Genomic DNA, 20,750 nt, shown 5'->3' with positions numbered 1-20,750 from the left:
AAAAATGTGACTTTTCTATCTTTGTTGCTGAATCAGTGAATCTTGGTAATCTATTATGGAGACTTTGTTAAAAAAACCACTGACCTCTCCCATGATTTGCAGTAGTGGAATGTCAATATATTTGGCAACATCTTCAAAAGGAAAAAGCATCTTCTTGCTCGCATTGGTGGCATTCAGAAAGCTACTGATAGTTATAGTAATTTATTTCTCATCAATCTTGATAGTGAACTCATAGTACGAAACTTTAAGGGATCAAGAAAACTTGTTTTGGAAACAAAAGTCTAGAGATAAGTGGTTGCAAGGAGGGCAGAGAAACACCAAGTTGTTTCATTTAATTACACTTGTGAGAAGAAGAAAAAAATAAGATTGAGGGGTTCTATGATAATAATGATGGTCATTCGTAGACTAAAATTGGAGTTATGAAGAATATTGCTGTCAATTTTTTTTTTCAAAATCTTTTTCCTGAGTCTACTTTCTCTGATACAAGATACTTAATTCCATGACTTTTCCCTCACATTGATGATGTTGATATGAGTAATTTGTATCTTCCTGTTGACATGAATGAAGTTAAATAAAAAGCCATGTTCTTTATTCGTGGTCTGAAAGTTCCGGGTTGTGATGGATTTCCAGCATTATTGTATCAAAAATTTTGGAGTGTATATTCAACTGATGTCTTTTCTACTATGCAAAATGCCTTCAATTATGGAATTATCCCTAATGTCCTGAATCATACTATTATTTCCTTAATTCTTAAAGTTACTGGTCCTCAAAATATGGTCCAGTTCAGGCCTATCAATTTATGCATAACAATTTACAAAGTGATTTCCAATATCGATCATTGTTGTAAGAATAAGATATTTGATGCAGAAGCTTATTAGTCCCAATCAAGTCAGTGATGTTTCAAGAAGACATATATCAGACAATATCATGATTGCTTAGGAGATCCTTTACAAATTCTGTTGAAAATGAAAGACAAATAATGAAGAAAATGAAAGACAACTATTTGTGGAATGTTTCTACTATTACTTCATATGATGTTTTTTGTATATTAATCTCATAGAACGAGTACAAGATATGGTCCTATAAATGGAGGAAGACAAAACAGAATTAAAGAACAACTAGACAAGGAAAGCCATAAAACAAGGAAAATGAAAAGAAGGAGACAAGGTGAAAAGTGAAAGGAAAAAGGAAAAGTGAAAGTGAAAGCAAAAGGAATAGTTCCTGTCCCTTTCACACTTCTTTTCTTCTTTTGTAGCTAAAGACAAGACAGCAAAAGGAGACAAGGTGAAAAGTGAAAGGAAAAAGGAAAAGTGAAAGTGAAAGCAAAAGGAATAGTTCATGTCCCTTTCACACTTCTTTTCTTCTTTTGTAGCTAAAGACAAGACAGCTCATAATTATTTCCAATACTCCCCCTCAAGCTGGATCAAGGAGATTCATTGAGCCAAGCTTGCCAAGAATTCGATGGAACTGAGCAGTGGAGAGAGATTTGGTGAAAATATCAGCCAGCTGGTCATGACTTCGAGTGTAATGAGTATCAATAATTTTGGATTGAACTTGAGCTCGAATATAATGACAATCAACCTCGATGTGCTTGGTTCTTTCATGAAAGACTGGATTAGAAGCAATGTGCATTGCAGCTTGATTGTCACAAAAAAGGGACATTGGTTGACTAGTAGGGAACCCCAAATCAGAGAGGAGACCTTTTAGCCAAATAAGCTCACAAGCAGTGGAGGCCATAGCTCGGTATTCAGCTTCTGCACTAGAACGAGCAACAACAGTTTGCTTCTTGCTCTTCCAAGTAACCAGGTTACCACCAACAAATGTGCAGAAGCCAGTAGTGGATTTACGATCAAGGGAGTTACCTGCCCAATCAGCATCAGTGTATCCCATTATGTGAGTGTCTCCATTGTTTTTCATCAAAATGCCTCTACCAACGGAACCTTTGAGATAACGAAGGATTCTCTTTACAATGTGAAGATGAGCCAAAGTTGGAGCATGCATGAATTGGCTGACAATGCTTACAGCGTAAGCAATGTCAGGTCGAGTGATCGTGAGATAAATAAGCTTACCAACTAATCTTTGATAGGCAGCTAGATTACAGGGAGACTTACTTGATACATCAAGTTGCAGCTTACTGTCAAGGGGAGTGCGAACTGGTTTGCAATCCTTCATATTTGCATCTTGCAGCAAATCAAGAACATACTTTCTTTGGTTAAGAAATAGGCCTTTATGAGAAGTAGCCATTTCGATACCAAGAAAATATTTAAGAATCCCCAAATCTTTGATAGCAAACCTGTTTCGAAGCGATTGTTTGAGCAACTCAATCTCTTCAGCATTGTCACCTGTTATGATTAAATCATCAACATAGATAAGCACTAGAAGTTTGCTGGTTGAGCCAATGCGAATGAACAATGAAGAATCTGCATTACTTCTGTGAAAACCGACTTCTTCAAGTACTGAACTAAGTTTGGCATACCATGCACGTGGAGATTGTTTTAAGCCATAGATGGCTTTGTGAAGCTTGCACACTATATCAGGATCATGAGATTGAGAATGACCAGGAGGTAACCTCATATAGACTTCCTCTTCAAGATCACCATGTAAGAAAGCATTTTTGACATCCATTTGGTAGAGAGGCCATGCATGATTAATTGCAACTGATAACAAAACTCTTACTGTGTTCATTTTAGCAACAGGAGCAAAAGTTTCCTTGTAATCTACCCCATATGTTTGAGTAAAACCACGAGCCACTAAACGAGCTTTATGTCTCTCCACCGTGCCATCAGTGTGAAACTTGGTCTTATAAACCCATCTGCAACCTACAGCTTTCTTTCCTTTAGGAATTCGAACAATACTCCAAGTATTATTATCATTGAGAGCTTGAAGTTCATCTGTCATAGCCTGCTTCCATTCAGCAAGATGATTGGCTTCCTCAAAACTTTGAGGTTCATGAGTATTATCAAGGGCACTCAGAAATGCAGAATGAGCAGATGAAAATTTATTATAAGAGATGAAGTGTGTCATTGGATACCTTGCATTGTACGTTACATAATCATTGAGCTTTGATGGAGGACCTCGTTCTCGTGGAGGGTTTCTACGAAGAACAACTGCAGATGGAGCAGTGGGCTCATCAACAGATTGCCTATCAATCTCTGGATCAGAAAGGACAGCTGGAACTTCTTGAACTGGAACAGCAGGATTGATAGACGGATTGCAATCCTCAACAGTAGGGAGAGCTGGAGCTTCTTGAACTGGAACAACAGGATTTATAGAAGGATTGCAATCCTCAACAATAGGGAGATTTGGACTTGGGAACATATCAGATAGGAACTCCCCTTGTCCAGTATCACATGATTTCCTTGTGAAATAAGGAGTAACTTCATCAAATCTTACATCCCTGGAGACAATGAGTTTCCTAGTAGCATGATTGTAGCATTTATACCCTTTTTGAGTAGATGAATATCCTAGGAAAACACATTTATCAGCTCTAGGATCAAGTTTATCACGTTGATGAGCTTGAATATGAACGAAACATGTGCAGCCAAAGACTTTCAAGTGAGACAGATCAATCTTTCTGCCTTTCAACACTTCAAGAGGAGATTTGAAACCAAGCACTCTGCTAGGTAATCTATTGATGAGATATGTGGCAGTGAGAACACCTTGAGACCAAAATTTTTTGGGAACATTCATTTGAAACATAAGAGCTCTGGTTTTTTCAAGAATGTCTCGATTTTTCCTCTCGGCAATCCTATTCTGTTGAGGAGTACCAACACAGCTAGTTTGATGCACAATGCCTTGTGAGCTCAAGTATTGTGACATGTTATTGGACATATACTCAGAACCATTATCAGATCGTAAAATATGAACAGATGATGAAAATTGAGTGATGATAAGTTTATGAAAATCCTTAAAAACATCCACAACTTCACTTTTTAGTTTCAAAAGATACAACCAAGTAATCCTCGTAAAATCATCTACAAATGTTACAAAATACTTAAATCCATCATAAGACTCAAGAACTGGACCCCAAATGTCTGAATGCACAATTTCGAAAGGGTTACTAGCCCTAGACAAAGAAGAAGTAAATGGCAATCTAGAAGATTTTGACAAATGGTCTGACATCACATTGATTAACTGCCTTGTGCATATTAGGGAACAAAAAAGACAACACATTCTCAGATGGATGAGCCAAACGCTGATGCCAAAGATGATGATCTTGAGCTAAACTAGTTTGAAAAACCTTGGAGGGAAAGGAGTTTTTTGACAGGTAATAAAGTCCATTCAAGAAGAAACCTTCACCAATGGTCTTCTTGGTGATGAGATCCTGAAATATAACCTTATGAGGAGAGAAAATGACAAGACATTGCAAGGTATGTATAATTCTTCCAACAGATAGAAGTTGAAAAGGAAATGAAGGAACATAAAGAGCAATTGAATCAATGAGACTGGAAAGTAATTTTAGTTTTCCTTTCCCTAAAACAGAAACACTTTGGCCATTTGCTACTGATACTTTAGAAGGGGTGGACAATTTTTCAAAATCATGCAAGTTTTTAAGCTTATTTGTCATGTGATCCGAAGCTCCTGAGTCTATAATCCAATAATCATCCACAACACAAACATTTAGAGCAGTTGAGAAGGATTTTAGAATACCTGAGGCTTCTTCATGTGGGACACAATCAGTTTCTGCAAGAAAGCCAGCAAATTTTCCAAGGAGTGGAGTGTGGCTTTCACTCCCAGTTATAGTTGATTCTTCTTTTTCACCATGCATCTGCCTCTTGTTGAGATAGGCAGCAAATTCATTCATCAAAGCAGCGGGATTGGAGGTGAAATTCATCATACTCCCAGTAGAAGGAGCATAGAGTCAGGCTTTGAATTCCTGCTCTGATACCATGTTGAAAATGAAAGACAAATAATGAAGAAAATGAAAGACAACTATTTGTGGAATGTTTCTACTATTACTTCATATGATGTTTTTTGTATATTAATCTCATAGAACGAGTACAAGATATGGTCCTATAAATGGAGGAAGACAAAACAGAATTAAAGAACAACTAGACAATGAAAGCCATAAAACAAGGAAAATGAAAAGAAGGAGACAAGGTGAAAAGTGAAAGGAAAAAGGAAAAGTGAAAGTGAAAGCAAAAGGAATAGTTCCTGTCCCTTTCACACTTCTTTTCTTCTTTTGTAGCTAAAGACAAGACAGCAAAAGGAGACAAGGTGAAAAGTGAAAGGAAAAAGGAAAAGTGAAAGTGAAAGCAAAAGGAATAGTTCCTGTCCCTTTCACACTTCTTTTCTTCTTTTGTAGCTAAAGACAAGACAGCTCATAATTATTTCCAATAAATTCAGAAAATCTACTGGCCATTCTTTGCTTGGAAGGTAGACTTAGCTATAAATTTATAGATTATGTTCTAGCTATATGAAACTGTTTTTCCTCAACCTTCAATCAAGTTGGTTATGACTGCATTATTCCCAAATGAGCCATCTTGGTAGATTTGTTAACCTTCCCCAAACGGCAAACACGAGTAAAATTAGCCATCAAGAGTAAAATTGACCTGACCCATAATTAATTGACTAGATAAACAGCCCGCGCTTTGCTGCGGGTGTCTTTAGTTTTCAGTTTATTAGAATGCATCAAACATGGCCAGCAACAACCTTACTTAATCAACAATATTTTAGGAAATTTATCAACTGAGTCTACCTGATCAATTTACTCATTACATTTTAATAGCTGGATTACACTTAAAACATTGATGCCATTATCATAGCAGTATTCCCCGTAAATTTTAAAGAGCAACCAGATGCCATTATCGCAACAACCTTCTTTCAGATTTGTGGTTGAAAAAGTGAACTACAGATTTTCCTATCAAGACTGCTAATTAGAATAAAAAATAGTACATGATCATCAACAATGCAAGTACTACTAACTTCGTTGTCTGCCCAAGCTGCAACATTCCAAGTGAAATGTGAAAAGTTTGGATGAGAGCTTGACATAAGTCACATAACCGAACTTTGTCTTCGATTAGCGGTATTCGACTGATGGCAACCAAAACAACGTCATAGAGAGTAACACATCTCAGCTTGAAAGCAGAAACTGAATTGAAGCCTTCCTTGTAAAAGCATAAGTACCGTTTCTTCATATCCTGGAAAATCCAGATGCACGGTGAAATTAAGAAGACAGAAATGAAATCTCAGAAAGCTAATCATCAGAAAAACTTAGATGAATGTTATCAAAACCCTGCAGAATGAGTACCGAAATGTTACAATTCTGATGAACTGCTCCATTGCAAATAGCCTCGAAAACGTGCAATAAGATTAATGCTGCTACCAATCCAGAAATAGGTCTTTAGAAAAGAAATTCTAGATCGGGTGGATAGATAAATACTTGAGGAAATAGTGATAAACTGGTATTTAATACAAAAAGAAGGGTTTGCAATGAGAAACTTGAAGTTATAATAACCATCAATAGTTATAGCAGCAGTACTAATATATATTTTCTTGAATAAAGTTATGCATGCCACTAATCTCAGATTGCAGTAACGATAATGCATGGAGAGAGAGGGAAAAATAATCATTAAACTACTTTGGTTCTATTTTTCAATCCGCCGGTTCTCTAACCATCAATTCAAGCACAACTCATTAAACTATAAGGAAACTGATTTCCTCAATAAAAATTGGCTGATGGGATGTATTAGCAAAATGATGCTATAATAGCTTTTATACCTCAATCACAATACCATTTCACAGTTGAGACTTGAACTAAAAGTTTATTTAATGAAACCCAGCATCATTGGTAATTGAGCTAAGTTGTCCAGGAGAAACTGCAAAACGAATAAAAACATCGATACAGAAATTGGTTACAAAAACACATAAGTTGTGCAAAAATTGTAGCAGAAGCTCGTAGGAATACTGGACATACAATTGACCAAGAATAAGAAGATACTTACTCACACATACTGAGAGAACTTAAAAATAACCCAGCAAATGAACTGACATTTCTTTATGTTCACTCTGTTCTGCCTAGAGATTGAGCAAATTCCATGTCCTGAATAGCAACAGAACTATTATAGATTAGTAATGGTGTTGATGTACTGTTGAAACATAAATGCATCGATGATTGTTCAGGAAGAAGATACCTCTAAATGAGAAGGAGAAAGAACTCCTTCCAACTTTTGTGGATCTTGTAGGTGAATCATTTGATAGTCATAAACGTTTTCACACACACACATAAGTAATAGAAAAGAAAATTTATTCCACTATGTATAATAATCAAAGATGAGAGATTCTAGTCCAACTTGTGATTGCAAGGAGCTTTTTTTCTGTAAAGCTGGAATCAAACATGAAGTCGAAACTGGACATGAATTTGCATTGGACCTCTTAGCTAACCCAAACCATAACTTGGACCTAGGCTGCAATACACCTCCTTAATTGTTTCCTTACGTTCTCTTCTGGACCTACTGCCAATTGATGCCAATAGTTTGGCAAGGAATCCCTAGTAGCTCTTGTTCTTTTCTCTAACACAATTAGGGTCATCCATCTTTACCTAAACAAAAAGCACAGTAATTATTCTCTCTCACAATCCGAAGCAGCAACCGCTGGAGGAGCTTATGCCTCACGGGCACAAAAACTGCAAAAAGATGCAAAAATAATTAGAGAGAGAGCACATGACCTACCACTACCTTCAAGATTTTGACACTTCAGCAAGAGAAGACCCACTTCTTTGTCTGCAGGCTTCTAAATTAATTAATCACTCTTGTTTATACAATACTGTCTGCTAATTAAGCATCTCAATCTAAACAAATATTCATGGTTAATTTAATTATTTGTTCACCAGGGAAGAAAAGAACAACATTTAACCCCCCATAACCAAAACTGAAGAAAACAAAGCAGAAGAAGCTTAAAAAGCAAAAAACCGATGTCTAATACTGTTTCCTTCATTTCCTTAGTAAAGCATCCACCGTTAACCCAATATTATAATTATTTCAGCTATATAAAGCAACCACGAAAAAAACAGAGTGCTCTGCTTTGGGTTTTGCATTTCGAGCTCATCCATCTCCAATCTCAATCAAAATTCGAGCTCATCTCTATCAAAACCCATCAAAGATTCAAACTTTCCCACACATACATAAGCAATAGCCAAGAAAACAAAGGGTTTTCAATCAAATCAAAACCCTGAGCCGGAAACAGTGAGAAATGAAAACGTACCAAGTGAGTTCCGATTTTCTTGATGCTGAAGCTATAGCTTGAAGCAGTGATGAAAACTCTTGCTGTCTTGTAAGGAGAGGGTGAGTTTGGACTTTGGAGGTGGGCTTTTGTTGTTGGTGACTGAAATAGACCGGCCTGTGGAGACAAAATCCGACCAGGAATTGGAATCTCCGATGAAGACTCAGTTGAAGAGGGTGGCCTTGGAGGAAGAGCCGCAGTTGAGGAGGTAGTTGTCTGAGGGAGTGAAGGAGGCGGTTTTAGGAAGCAGAAGGAAGAAAAGAGAAAGCAAAAACACGGCGGAAGAGAGATGGAAAACAAAAGTTGGTCAGTGGCAGAGCCGTAAAACAAATTTCAAATGAGGGCAAAACCATCACTCCATTTCGGCCCTGAGTGAACAGTAACTCATCTTTGGTTTATAGTAAATTAGCCAATAATAAATAGTAACCTTGGGTAAAAAAAGAAAAAAAAAAAAAAAAACTGGTAATCTCGAGTAACTTGACGTGTCCCCACTGCTCTTCCTCTTCCTCTTCCTCTTGAGTAACCTGACGTGAGAAAAAGGAGTAGGTAGAAAAAACGAGATGCGCCATAGGATGGTGGATTGCTGGGGCGGACTCCGTGCAGGTTCAGGTTCAGGTTCAGCGAGCAGCTTCAGCCCCTACCTAGTTTTGCTGAACGATCTCCTCCTCATTCCCGTTTGGCACTACCTCGTGGCCTTGATCGCAATCTGCTTCGCATTCCTCTACCATTTCCTCGAATTCCATTTCCTCCATGACCTCTTCACCGGATTCAGAGGCTGCTCCGTCGCCTTGACCTACCACTCCTCCTCCCGTATCTACCACGACGTCGTTTCCAAGTGCCGGATTCTCCATTCCAGGTATTTGGTCACCCCCTGGCTCTCAAGTCCTCATTTGCAGACCGTCTTCCTCAGTCTCTTTGGCCGCCCTCCGGTTTTCAACTACCGCAGGTACTCCAATCATCATCCCCTTCCGATTCGAAATTGGATTTTGAATTTTTGATTCATGCTTTTTTGTCTAACACTAGAGAACTTTTTCATCTCTCTGATGGTGGAACTATCGCCTTGGATTGGTTACTGGACTCTGATGGTAACCATTCATCCCTTGACACTAATTAATGTGCATGTATGTACACTACATTTTGTTCATCTTCATTTCATTTGGTTCTTTTCATAGTATTTCAAGTCTAAATTTCGTTGTATGCTCTTGTTCTTATATTCTGTTCTGATTTCTACTTAACATCGGACCAATGTTAGTTTGTACTGACGCGGTATTCACTGTTCCCGGGTTTTGTACTACACGGCATTCATTATGTCATTGTTTAGTCTTCATAATCTTTTGGTTTTTGCTCTTCGAAAATGTGTCAAAAAAAAAAGAAAAACATGGAAGAAAATCGGACAAGTATGGATGGGGTGGAGAGGGGAGATAGTATGGCTAGGATGTTTCCTAGAATGGTGAGTTGAGAAGAAAAAGGAATTTGATTGAAGTTTATGTCGAGAGCGGGCAGAAATTGTTGAGAGGCGGTTAAAAACAAGGCTTTGCTTGCAAATGGTTGCGAGTTTCCCCATAGAAAGGAAAGTGCTATGCACAAGATAATGGGAAGCAAATATGGCACTCTAAACCACTAGAGGGGGTCAAGTTTAGAAAGATAGTGGAGGCTATGATAATTGGTTGCAGGGAATGTGTTGAGGAAAGGTTCTCAGAAGATGTGCGGGCAGGGAAATCATGTTTGAGCAGTTCTTTTTTATGGCTGTAATTTTTGATAATTACAGTGTTGCGATTGCTGTATGACAGATAATTAGTCCTTTTCTATTATCTTTGATTTGTGGTTCAGAAGAAGAAATATATGTGACAGGGAATTATTGGTTCTGATGCTGACAACAGGAAGGTTTTAGTGTACACATTGCTCACTAGGATTTTAAAGGCTGCAACGCTTCATGAGGAATTTTCTCTTGTACCTCCTTTTACCGATGGTTATATGATAATGCAGATATTAATCATATTATAGCTTTGGACCCCTGTTAGGCTATTTAGAATGTATTAAAGTTATAGATTTTGGCTTGGTTGGTATCACTTGGTAAGGTTAGTTACTCTAACAAAATTCAAAGAAGACCAAAATAAATGTTGTGAGTTGTGCAAGGTGAGTAGTGAGATTGTTGATCGCCTATTTTTTCTATTCCTCTGGCTTTAAGCTTATTGCACAGAAGTAGTAGCTGGTAATTCTGGAGGATTGTGCAGCCTTGTTAATGAGGCTAGAGTTGGCTGGGGTTGGTCAAAAATTTTGGTTGGTTTCTTCTTGGCTGTTCTATGGATGCTGTAGTGGCAGAGAAGCAGAACGGCTTTAGAGGGATTGGAAGGGACAGTGTGGGGAGATGGGAAATGATTAGATTCTGGTCTTTTGTTTGATTTTGTAAGGGTTCGAGCTATGTTAGACTTTCTTGGTTTTAGTTCAATTGGCAAACGGCTGGTCCTTTTATTGTGCTTAGTATGTTTTTTTTTTTTTTTTTCTAATCTTTCTTGTTAGAAGTTAGAACGTCCAACCCAATTTTTTTCTGCTGTCCTGGTTATACTTGGGTTATTTTATCTATAAATGGATATAGTATTATAACTGGTTGTTTATATAATTATTTGCTTTATTAATTTATGTTGTGGATCTTGCCTGAAGTCTTGATACTTGCGATTTTAATCATTTCCTCTTTCCTCAGTCACATAAATATATATGTACACACACACACACACACAAACACACATTTCTTGTATCAGAATACTTGGAGCTTTATGATAATGGTTACTGTATATCATTTTTCTTTGCTTCAGTTCTGGGAAGTAACTATGACACAACCAGTGCTATTCCGAAAGATGATATAAAACCGATTGTGCTAGCCATTCCTGGATTGACAAGCGACTCCGAATCTCCTGTAAGCTTCATAATTGTTTACTTTCATTCTTTTATTGGGTCTGAAAATGCTTTCTGGTGTAATTCTGGCGTCTCTAGCAATAAAATCTTGTTGTACAGGTTTCCTTCTATTCCGCTGGATTGAAAGGCAGCTGTAGGTTATGTCTTGTAATACTGTTTCGTATGCATTTGATCTAGTTTTCTGGTTTATTGATTTATTTTTTTCTTTGTTGTAGACTTCTTGTCCACATTTATTGTACCATTCTGTGTGATCAATAAAAGTGGTTCCTTTTAGGAAACATAATTAATTTTGGATTCAAATTGAGTAACTAGTTAGTTAGAAAGGATGATAAAATGCTGCTAGAAACTCCAAAGGAAATGTCGAAGCTTGGAGTCTCAGGTGGATTAGAGGATGTTGGTTTAAGAGCGATATACTGTGTAAAAATAGCACTGAATCAATAATTTGGGGTACGTGTTGATCTTGCAAGATGTTTAAAATACAATTGCTCTCTGTCTGTCTCCCTCTCTCTTTGGTATCGCTACTAAATTAATTCTTTGATTTAAAAGATATGAAATTGCATGTTTCATGTAAAACGTTAATTGTTGCCACACTGGGTTTACTCTACATTTTCAACTTCTTGACATAATCAGCTATCTTCTTGGGCTGTTTTTTGCATACATGATGAGTGACTGATGTAGTCTGATATTGTTACTGCAGTATATAAAGCATCTTGCTTTTAACACGGCGCAAAAGGGATGGAACGTTGTTGTTACCAACCACAGAGGTTTGGGTGGTGTTTCAATTACTGTAAGCAGCTCTTTACAAATTTCCTTCTGTACTTCTTTTTCGAGTCTATATATCCATATTGTTAACACTTACAGCCTGGTCTGTTTCATTTAAATCTTTTTTTTCTAATTCTATACCACATGGGAGAAAACCATGAGCCTAACTGTTCCTACTAAACCATCAGTGGTGGGGCCACTGATGAAATTATTCTACACAATTACCGGCATTTTTAGAGCAAGAGATAGAACTTGTAGGACCTATTATCAGATGGCACCATAACTAGCACCATGCTAGTTTTGGGAAAGGAGTATAAGCTATTACTTTCTTTAATGCTTTTTAAGGAACATTAGGTTTTATTTCAAATTGAAAATAAAGTACTACGAATGATGGATATGGAGTAGATCTGTACAAAGCAGAAAGTTCAATAACCACGTCGGAATATTTCGTAACTCTGCCCTGTTTGATAAAGTAAATGGAATGTCCTAGCGGAGCACTGATTCCCTAGATGAGGAATACACATATCCTATTTTGTAAGCAAAACCGGACAAGTTGTCCACTGTAGTACAAACAACATCATCTATCACCAAATAGCTTCTACAAATATCAAAAATCAGATCCAAACGAGCATTTTATTGTATCTAAATAGGTTGTTTGGAATTTGACTTTTGTACTCCTGTACTTATGGATACATTGTACTCTTTGAGAGGCTTTCTATAGGAATACAGTGATAGATATGGACAATTATTATCAAATTCTACAGAATCATTGTGTGGTATTGCTGAACTATTTCAGGACGCCTTTTTTGCACCTCCACCAATTTGTTGGCTTATTTTCATCTCGAGCTCCAAAATTTAGAAGTCGCTATTTTAATTTCCCCACTAATGGAAGTGGTCTAAAATGTAGTATTCGAGTTGTGTTGGCATGATGTTTTGTAGTTTACTGTTCTAAGATCTATGGCAGAAATTTTGTAGGTCGTGCTGTACTTATCCCTGGTTAAGTTTTCCGGCTATTGCCAATTTCTTATTAATTATTAACTTCTCATTAGGTTTATTGATATATAGGTAATCCCACTGTGTTTTATTATTACGTGTTTCAGTCCGATTGCTTTTATAATGCTGGTTGGACAGAGGATCTGCGGGCAGTCATTAATCATCTCCATCATGAATACCCCAACGCTCCTTTATTTGTTGTTGGAACGAGTATCGGAGCCAACATTTTGGTATGTTATGTGGTCATGTTATATAATTCTTCTAAGTGTTTTGAAAGAAGCCACTATTTGTCTTTTATTTTTGCTTTAAATTTTTCTTAGGAGAAGCTTAAGTTTTTATAGGAAAGAAGAAGGGTACGATTTTTGGGGAGATGTGGTGTAATGCAGTTACCAGAGTTGGATGGCAGTGGAAAAATTAGGAAGGTTTTTGATTATGTAAAGGGAGAGGGCTAGTTTATGGGCATCCATCGGGGCATTCATAGTTTATTGTTTGGTGATTCTTCTATCTTTTAAATTATTGGGAACTTTTCTGTAGTTTGCTATTGTTTTTATATTTGCTTTTCCTCGGCATATACCTTGTCCACTGTTGTAGTCTGTCCTTTTATCTATGAAAGTTGTTACACTTGGAAAAAAGAAAAATGCTCACTTGACCTTCATTTCTCGTAATGTTCGCTGTTCTTAGACCAAATCTCATTTTGTAAGTTCCATTCTAGTACTTAACTCTAATTTGATTTATTCCAGGTAAAATATCTTGGGGAGGATGGAGATAGTGTTCCAGTTGCTGGAGCTGTAGCAATATGTTCTCCTTGGGACCTTCTGGTTAGTGCTTGACTTTTGTTGTGAATGAAAATGTTTATTCTTGGTAATTGTTGGAAATTACCACGACATAGGAAGAAGATAATTCTTATTGCAGTGTGAAAAGGATTCTTAAACGATGAGGATTTAAGCGAATTATCGTACTGGCTCTGCTGCATGCTTCGTTTTATGGGGAACCTCTCAAAGCATGCATGTGGATAGACATTCTTTTGAGCCTCATAATTAGCTCCTTTTTATTTTATTTAAGTAATGCATGGACTTCGTATGCACATTGGGGCAAGTACCCGGATATTGAAAGTATCCCTGAAGTTATGCATCATTTTTTTTATCTAAATATATGTGGATTTATCCTTGATATGGAAATATCTGTCAATACATCCTTAAATATGATTCTCAATATCCTTTCACCTGTTTAGGTAGAAAAATATCTAACTGTTGCATTCACCACTGGTACCTGTTTTAAAGTTATATGCTTCATCTCGTAAAAAAAAGATAAAATAAATAATAAATAAATAAATGAAGAAAAGTTATATGTTTTAGCTAGCTAAACAGTTTACTGTGAAATTTATGATATTGTAAAAATAATGTTGGTTTGTTGGGATTTCAAACCAAGATCTGTAAGAAATATGCTCATTGACAATTATGATGGATTTTAGTCCTTCTGTATAGGCAGTAGTCCCTTATAACTGTAAACTTATCCTATTTTGATTTGCCCTGCAGATTGGTGATAGATTTATAAGCCGTAGACTGTTGCAAAAAATTTATGACAGAGCTCTTGCAATTGGCCTTCAAGGCTATGCACAATTGTATGTATGTGCTTCCCTTTTGAATTGGGTAGTAAATAGCTCCTAAAAGATTATGTAATTTTCTACTTTATATGCTTAATGCCTACTTATATATATGTTACACCCTCATATGTAATTTCTTGATATCTTAAAGTTTTGAATTTCTTAATCAAAACGATGTTTGTGTGAAGAAATGTTTAATTGTTTATTGCAGACACCAGCCTATTTATTCTCGCCTCGCTAATTGGGAAGGTATAAAAAAGGTAGGGTGTTGTCACATGCTTAAGATTTTCAATCCCCAGCATTATTTTAAGAGGAGCATTTAATAGTTTGGGACTCGATAATTTGACACTTCTAGAAACAATGGTTTGACCAACAATAAAATTTTTGCATGATTCTTTCATCTATTTATTTTTCTTGGCAGGAGACCAGAATTATTATGGAAATAGTGCATTAGAAATCCACTAGATTAGAAAGCTACAAACTAAACAACCCAACAAAAACCAGAAACAACACCCAAACCCCAGACTTTAAGGCTTTAGATAACAGGTGCATTCCAATTTTAAAACAAATGGCATCAAAGAAATTATGCTTAAACACTACTAAAGCCCATAAAGAAGCAAAGAATCCACTCCTATCCCGCAGATGATTCAACTACTCGCCCCTTGCATCTTCCCTTTCATCTTTGTCACTGAAACATTTAGTTGTCAGTTTTTGATATTAGAAGGATCTTTGAAGACTATGGAAAGGGGGTGGAGGACCTTTGGGAGAAAGTTAGGTTCTTGTCAGCCTTGTGGGCTTCAGTTTATGTTGAATTCAAACACTTTACTTTCTCCTCAATCACTCTAGAATGGAAGGCTGCAGTAATATGAGATTGTTATGTTTTTGGCCTTGGTTTATCTCATTTTTAGGGTAGTCCTTTCGTTGTAGTCTTCTTTGGGTTTTGTTTTGTTTCTTATTGCCATGAACTCTTCCGCTAAATGTTCATTTGTTATCAAAAAATATTGTCAGAATTGTCCAATTTTATACTTTTGTCCTTGGTAAAAGTAGATGCATAAGATGCAGATATAGTTTACTAAAAGATGAAAGCACACATCTATATGTGTGTGTGTGTGTGTGTGTGTGTGTGCCCCTGTGTGTGTGCGAACGTGCAGTTCCCTTCCAGAGAGAATGACCGATTGACGTGTCATACTGGTATCATGATCGATGAAAACATTGACACTTTTTCAACAATGAGGTGTCTGTATTTTAATGTATAGCAGTTAGGAAAAACCCAATTTCCATTTTCTTTTCTTTATTCATTTTGTAATTACTTTACAATATTTGGTAATGAAAGGTCTACAGTTATTATTTTTTATTTTTTATAATTAAAAAATCTTGCGTCTCCTCAAAGGAGAAAAGAAAGGTAATGAAAGGTCTACAGTTCTTGTTATATGTTGTTGTACAGTTAGGTAAGGGTCTGATGTATCTTGAATCCTTGCGATGCATGTGCCTTTTGAGGCAAAATGTTTTTTACAATCATATAATGTATCAGTAATATGAAGAAATAGGAGAGTATTAATCGTCAATATGGTTCAAATAGATGAATTTAGGGGAATGTGATTGCTAAAACGGCGACATTTTGATCATTCTTCTCTTGCTTTCCTTTCATTTGCTATAGTTTTTGTGTTTGTTTGTTTGTTTTTTTTGTTTTGTTTTTTTTTGTTTTTTGTTTCGGCAGTCCTTGACTTGATAGAAAGGTGAGTTTCAGCTGCAAGGAAGACAGACATCATTTGAGTAATAGTGTAATACAACACAGATTAAAAAAAAATGACATTCAAAATTCTATCAACTTCGACAATGTGACCAGCTTAATGAATAAAAAGGCAGCGTCTTGTTGAAGGGCAGCACTTGGGCATAGAAATTTTATGCCTTTTGCCTTTCTCCATTTCCCCAGGGGAAAACTCTGCCCCAGTGTCCAGATTCATGCCTGAGGCGTGCCCCCTTTTGAAAACCTTGATTTAAACCATTCATGTCTCCTGGGATGAGCTTGGACCAAGATAACATTTTAGCTGTGTTTAACATATTTTAGTGTTGAAACATTGATGCTATAGTATATATATGTCCTGCCTTTTACTAATGTTTGCTCTGTTGTTATCTTGGGCTTCGAAAGTCGCGCTCTATTCGTGATTTTGATCATCATGCTACCCGCCTTGTTGGGAAATTTGAGGTATTAATGCACGTGATTTACTAGTTTTTCTTGCTCAGCAGCTTTTTTTTTTTTAAACTATTTCAATTTTTATTTTTTCTGATTAAGTTGAGTGTGCTGCTGTGTCAGACTGTGGACACATATTACAGGCGCTGTAGCAGTGCTAGTTATGTAGGAAATGTGTCAGTGCCACTACTTTGTATCAGTGCATTAGATGATCCACTTTGTACTAGGGAAGCCATTCCTTGGGATGAATGCAGGTGGAGTTGCTTTTAATATTCCATCGATTTCTTTCTTTCATTCATCACTTTTTTCTTCCACATAATTTAAGCACATGTTCAATATTTGTCTTCAATAGGGCAAACTTAAATATTGTATTGGCTACCACAAAGCGCGGAGGACACTTGGCTTTCTTTGAAGGATTAACTGCAGCTGGCATCTGGTATTTAATGTTCACATATTATTATGATGCACTTGTATCATTCCAATCCTAGCTTTCCTCTGTTTTCATCTGGTACTTGATATGGTTTTTGGTATTGTTTTACAAAATGGTTTCTCATTTTCCAAAACCAAACTAAGAGAAAGGCTTTGGTTCCATATTAAGAAAATAACTTTCAAACAGTGCATAATAGAAAGTTTAGGGCTGAAGCTTACACTACGTTTAAGTTTAGTACCTCATCTATGAAAAGTTGCAGATTACCTCAACTTGGATGTCAACTTGGATACCATACTCCATTCGAGTCCGTTAACTCGCTTTATCTGATGACTTGACATATATGGTATATAATTTCTCTTGATGAGGATGCCAAATTGGTGCCATCTGGCAAAGAACATTTAAAGGATTAAATGAGATTCGAAGTTGTTTCTCTCTTTTCAGTTCTGGCAAAGAACACGCTCATAATTAGATTTTCACTATTTTCTTATTGTGAAACTATTACATCTGCAACCAGACTTCTGTTTTAGAGATATGAAGCTCAATTTTTTCATTTTCATTTGTAACACAGTTATTTGCAAGCCTTTACTATTCCAGAGTATCTTTGTACCTCAAATTTTGCGATTTATCTGCCCATATTGCATCTGTATGAAATCCTTCTTTAAATCACATTTTGTCCTGGTAGTTTGGATCATTTTCTACTTTAGCACCCTATTTCCAAATTTGTTAATCACATCTATGTAGTTCATTCCCATTTTACATCTGAAATGCTATTGATCATGTAAAAGGTAATTATAGGCATTTTTATGAAGTTGGAATTTGTATGGCGTCTCTACTTGTGCATTTATTGAGGAAACTGCATCAGAAATTCCCTTCTGACCGTTGGTGGTCTATTTTCTTTCCTTGCAGGTGGGTAAGGGCTGTGGATGAATTTTTAAAAGTTTTACATAGTAGCCAGTATATGCATGTAAAGAAGGTATAAATTTGCTTTCAAATGCTTAATGAAGTAGTAGTTGGTGCATCATTTGTGCATTTTATTTTGTGATACTGTTGAACAGTCGGTTGTTGCTGAAAAGTTATTGGAACTAATGTTCTTATAACTTCATGCTCTATTTTGTTGGCATGCTGCAGCATACTGGTTAAATTCTGCAAGTATTAATTGTTGAGTTTCATGTGTTTTCAGGTGACAAGTTCTTACCCACCATTAATACTGGACTCTTCAATAGATCAGGGTCCCTATGTAAACATTGCAGAAGATGGAATGGTAGCTGCAGTGGGCAATGAACAGATAGAAGAGAATAGGGTAGAAGATGTACTTGAATCAGGAGAAGGTAAAATTTCAGCAGAGCGAGATCAACAGCGGCCACAGCCAGAGTCGGATTCTTTGGCTGGTGTTGTAGAATCTTCTGAACAAGCTACTACGCCTCTTGATGTAATTGCTCCTGTTAGAAGATGCTTAGATCTGCTATCTCGACAGAGTAAGTGGTCATTGTGGTTGCTTGTTTATATTGCTATTGTGACAAGTTGGCCAGTGGTAGGTTCTGTCCTCCAGATTGCATTGCAAAAGAAGCTCAGAAATGTCTTACCTGGTGCTTTCTTCAAAAGATGAGCACAGGCTATTTACATTACTATTGTATGCTAAGTCTAGGTTCTCGATCCCAACTTTATAAATAAACAATACAGCTATATACATGACTAGCAACACCTGTGTATTATGTATAACTTATAATTAAGTTACAAAACCCAATGTAATCTGTATCGATGAAAATAGGGAGAAGTAGTATATTTGGGTTTATGGAACCGAACAATGCAATCTTATACAGAGTGAATCTGCAATATGGACCTCAATTTTTTATTTCTTGTAATTTTCTTTCATTCGGAGAAAATTCTTGGTGGTTCGGACTTCGGACTGGTGTGATTAGTGAATGTTAAAAGGACAATTATTAGGTTCACCCTTAGGCCATGTTTGGTTGGTGGAAAGGAAAGGAATCAATTTCCTTTCCTTTGGGAAAGTGTTTCCAGAGGGGGGGGGGAACCAATTTCCCTCACTTTTTCCTTTCCTTTGGGAAAGTGTTTCCCTTCCTTGGCTGTCCCAAACGCAGGAAAGGAAACACTTTCCTTTCCCAATGCCCACTTTCCAGGAAACAAACATGGCCTTAGGGTGAATGAGCATATTCACTTCTATTGCAATTAATGCATTTTAACTTTATATATATATATATATATTTTTTTTTTGAGAAGTAGATAATTTTATTCCTTATCCATGGCCAGAAGACACGTACATCATATCTTGTCTTACACCAAATAAAACCTAGATGGTCTAAGCTGTTAAGCACATAACAGGTAACCCTCATTGGGAAACAACTTGAGCACAAATTTTAGACCTAGCCATAAGGAGACAAATCCAACAACTATCTAAATCCTTGCTAGAGTAACCCTAATTGCCTAGAGACCTCATTTGACGTACAATCAGAGAAACTAACTTAAATAGCAATAGACTGGAATCAAATGCTAGGTACCGAAAGCAGGAAGCTTAGAGCTTTCCTTTGCCCTTATTCTTAGGGCTAATCTCTTGAGCAGCATCAGCAGGAGGGTAAGTCAGACGCAATGCCCCACTCACCTTCTTATGTGGACGAGGATTTTTATTCTTGCTACCTAGAGGTCTTCCAACCTTCTTCTTCAGAATTCCTTGTTCACTCTCACTATCAGCTTCAACCAACCCTAAGGCATCCGCTTGCAGTGTAGGCAACTTACCACCCAGGATTGTTTTAAGCTTCTTTGGGGAGGGAGTACAACCTCCAGTTCTGCTTCGTTTCTTGTAAACACGAGGTTCCACTTGCACAGCCTGGACAAGTGGACTGGATTCGGAACCGCCAACCATGAAGGCCGAGCCCAAAGAATCAGTCCCAACTTTGTCTGGTTGCTGTATTACAGCAGGCTCAGCAGTCATATCTTGCATGGAACTAGCAGATGGATTATCTTCTGGCGGTGATCTGTCCAATTTCCGGATTACAGGCTTTTTCTTCTTGAGGAAAGCAGAGGAGGGTTTCGGGAGTTCCCGGCTGGCCTGGGTCGAAAAGGAAAAGGATCCACCTGTAGTTGGAGGACCACCAAACTGCAGAACCCTAGGGGTAGATATGATCGTATTAGGTTCCATGCATTTGGTCCCAGAATGCGTAATCAAGCCACATTGAGAACACCTTCCTTTGAGATGCTCAAACTGAAACTTCAGAATCAGTTCAATCCCTGCAGCCAAGAAGATCTTACGTTCAAGGAGAATGGGTTTGGAGATATCATGCAAGAAGAAGATGCGCATAGATCCTTTTCGAAACTCCTTCTTGTCATAATCCAGGAAGCCCCCCAACAGATTCCCAATGAGGATAAGGTTATCAGGTTCTTCATAGAGTGGAGGGATACCTGAAACCCTAGCCCAGATTCGAACATGCTTCAGTGGAACCTCCACAATAGGTAGGACTCCGTCGTACTCCTCCAGACAGACCGGAGCACGATCAAAGCACCAAACTCCACCTTTGAGAACCTTATTCCAGTCTCGGGCTGATTCAAAAGAGAACAGGAAGAGGTTATCATTCTTTTCCTGAACCCTAAATTCCTTTTCCACCATCCAAGTTCGGAGGAAGTGG

General features: G+C 37.2%; 1 protein-coding gene and 1 long non-coding RNA gene across 3 annotated transcripts; one reads left to right on the top strand and one right to left on the bottom strand.

The window, feature by feature from the left end:
• Window positions 1-5,689: 5,689 nt before the first annotated feature.
• On the bottom strand, window positions 5,690-8,579 carry LOC133735650 (uncharacterized). 2 transcript variants are annotated; one of them, XR_009859197.1, is made up of 6 exons: window positions 8,203-8,579; window positions 7,134-7,624; window positions 6,945-7,042; window positions 6,721-6,818; window positions 6,251-6,318; window positions 5,690-6,140 (listed from the first exon to the last, which is right to left on the bottom strand). It is a non-coding gene; the product is annotated as an uncharacterized LOC133735650 (long non-coding RNA). The 2 variants fall into 2 exon arrangements; XR_009859196.1 differs by having other exon boundaries at window positions 6,251-6,818.
• Window positions 8,580-8,713: 134 nt separating this feature from the next.
• On the top strand, window positions 8,714-18,984 carry LOC133735649 (embryogenesis-associated protein EMB8). The gene is made up of 13 exons (XM_062163050.1): window positions 8,714-9,166; window positions 9,244-9,305; window positions 11,034-11,134; window positions 11,831-11,920; window positions 12,996-13,118; window positions 13,629-13,706; window positions 14,424-14,509; window positions 14,703-14,751; window positions 16,641-16,697; window positions 16,806-16,936; window positions 17,035-17,118; window positions 18,019-18,085; window positions 18,293-18,984. The coding sequence occupies exons 1-13, from the start codon at window positions 8,781-8,783 to the stop codon at window positions 18,716-18,718; spliced, it is 1,740 nt and encodes a 579-aa protein (XP_062019034.1). The 5' UTR covers window positions 8,714-8,780; the 3' UTR covers window positions 18,719-18,984.
• The last annotated feature ends 1,766 nt before the right edge of the window (window positions 18,985-20,750 follow it).

The sequence above is a fragment of the Rosa rugosa genome, chromosome 3 (genome assembly GCF_958449725.1).
Source record: "Rosa rugosa chromosome 3, drRosRugo1.1, whole genome shotgun sequence".
In the NCBI taxonomy this organism is placed as follows: Eukaryota; Viridiplantae; Streptophyta; class Magnoliopsida; order Rosales; family Rosaceae; genus Rosa; species Rosa rugosa.
Note: the sequence above shows the minus strand (reverse complement) of the source record. Positions and strands in the feature narration are given on the sequence as shown.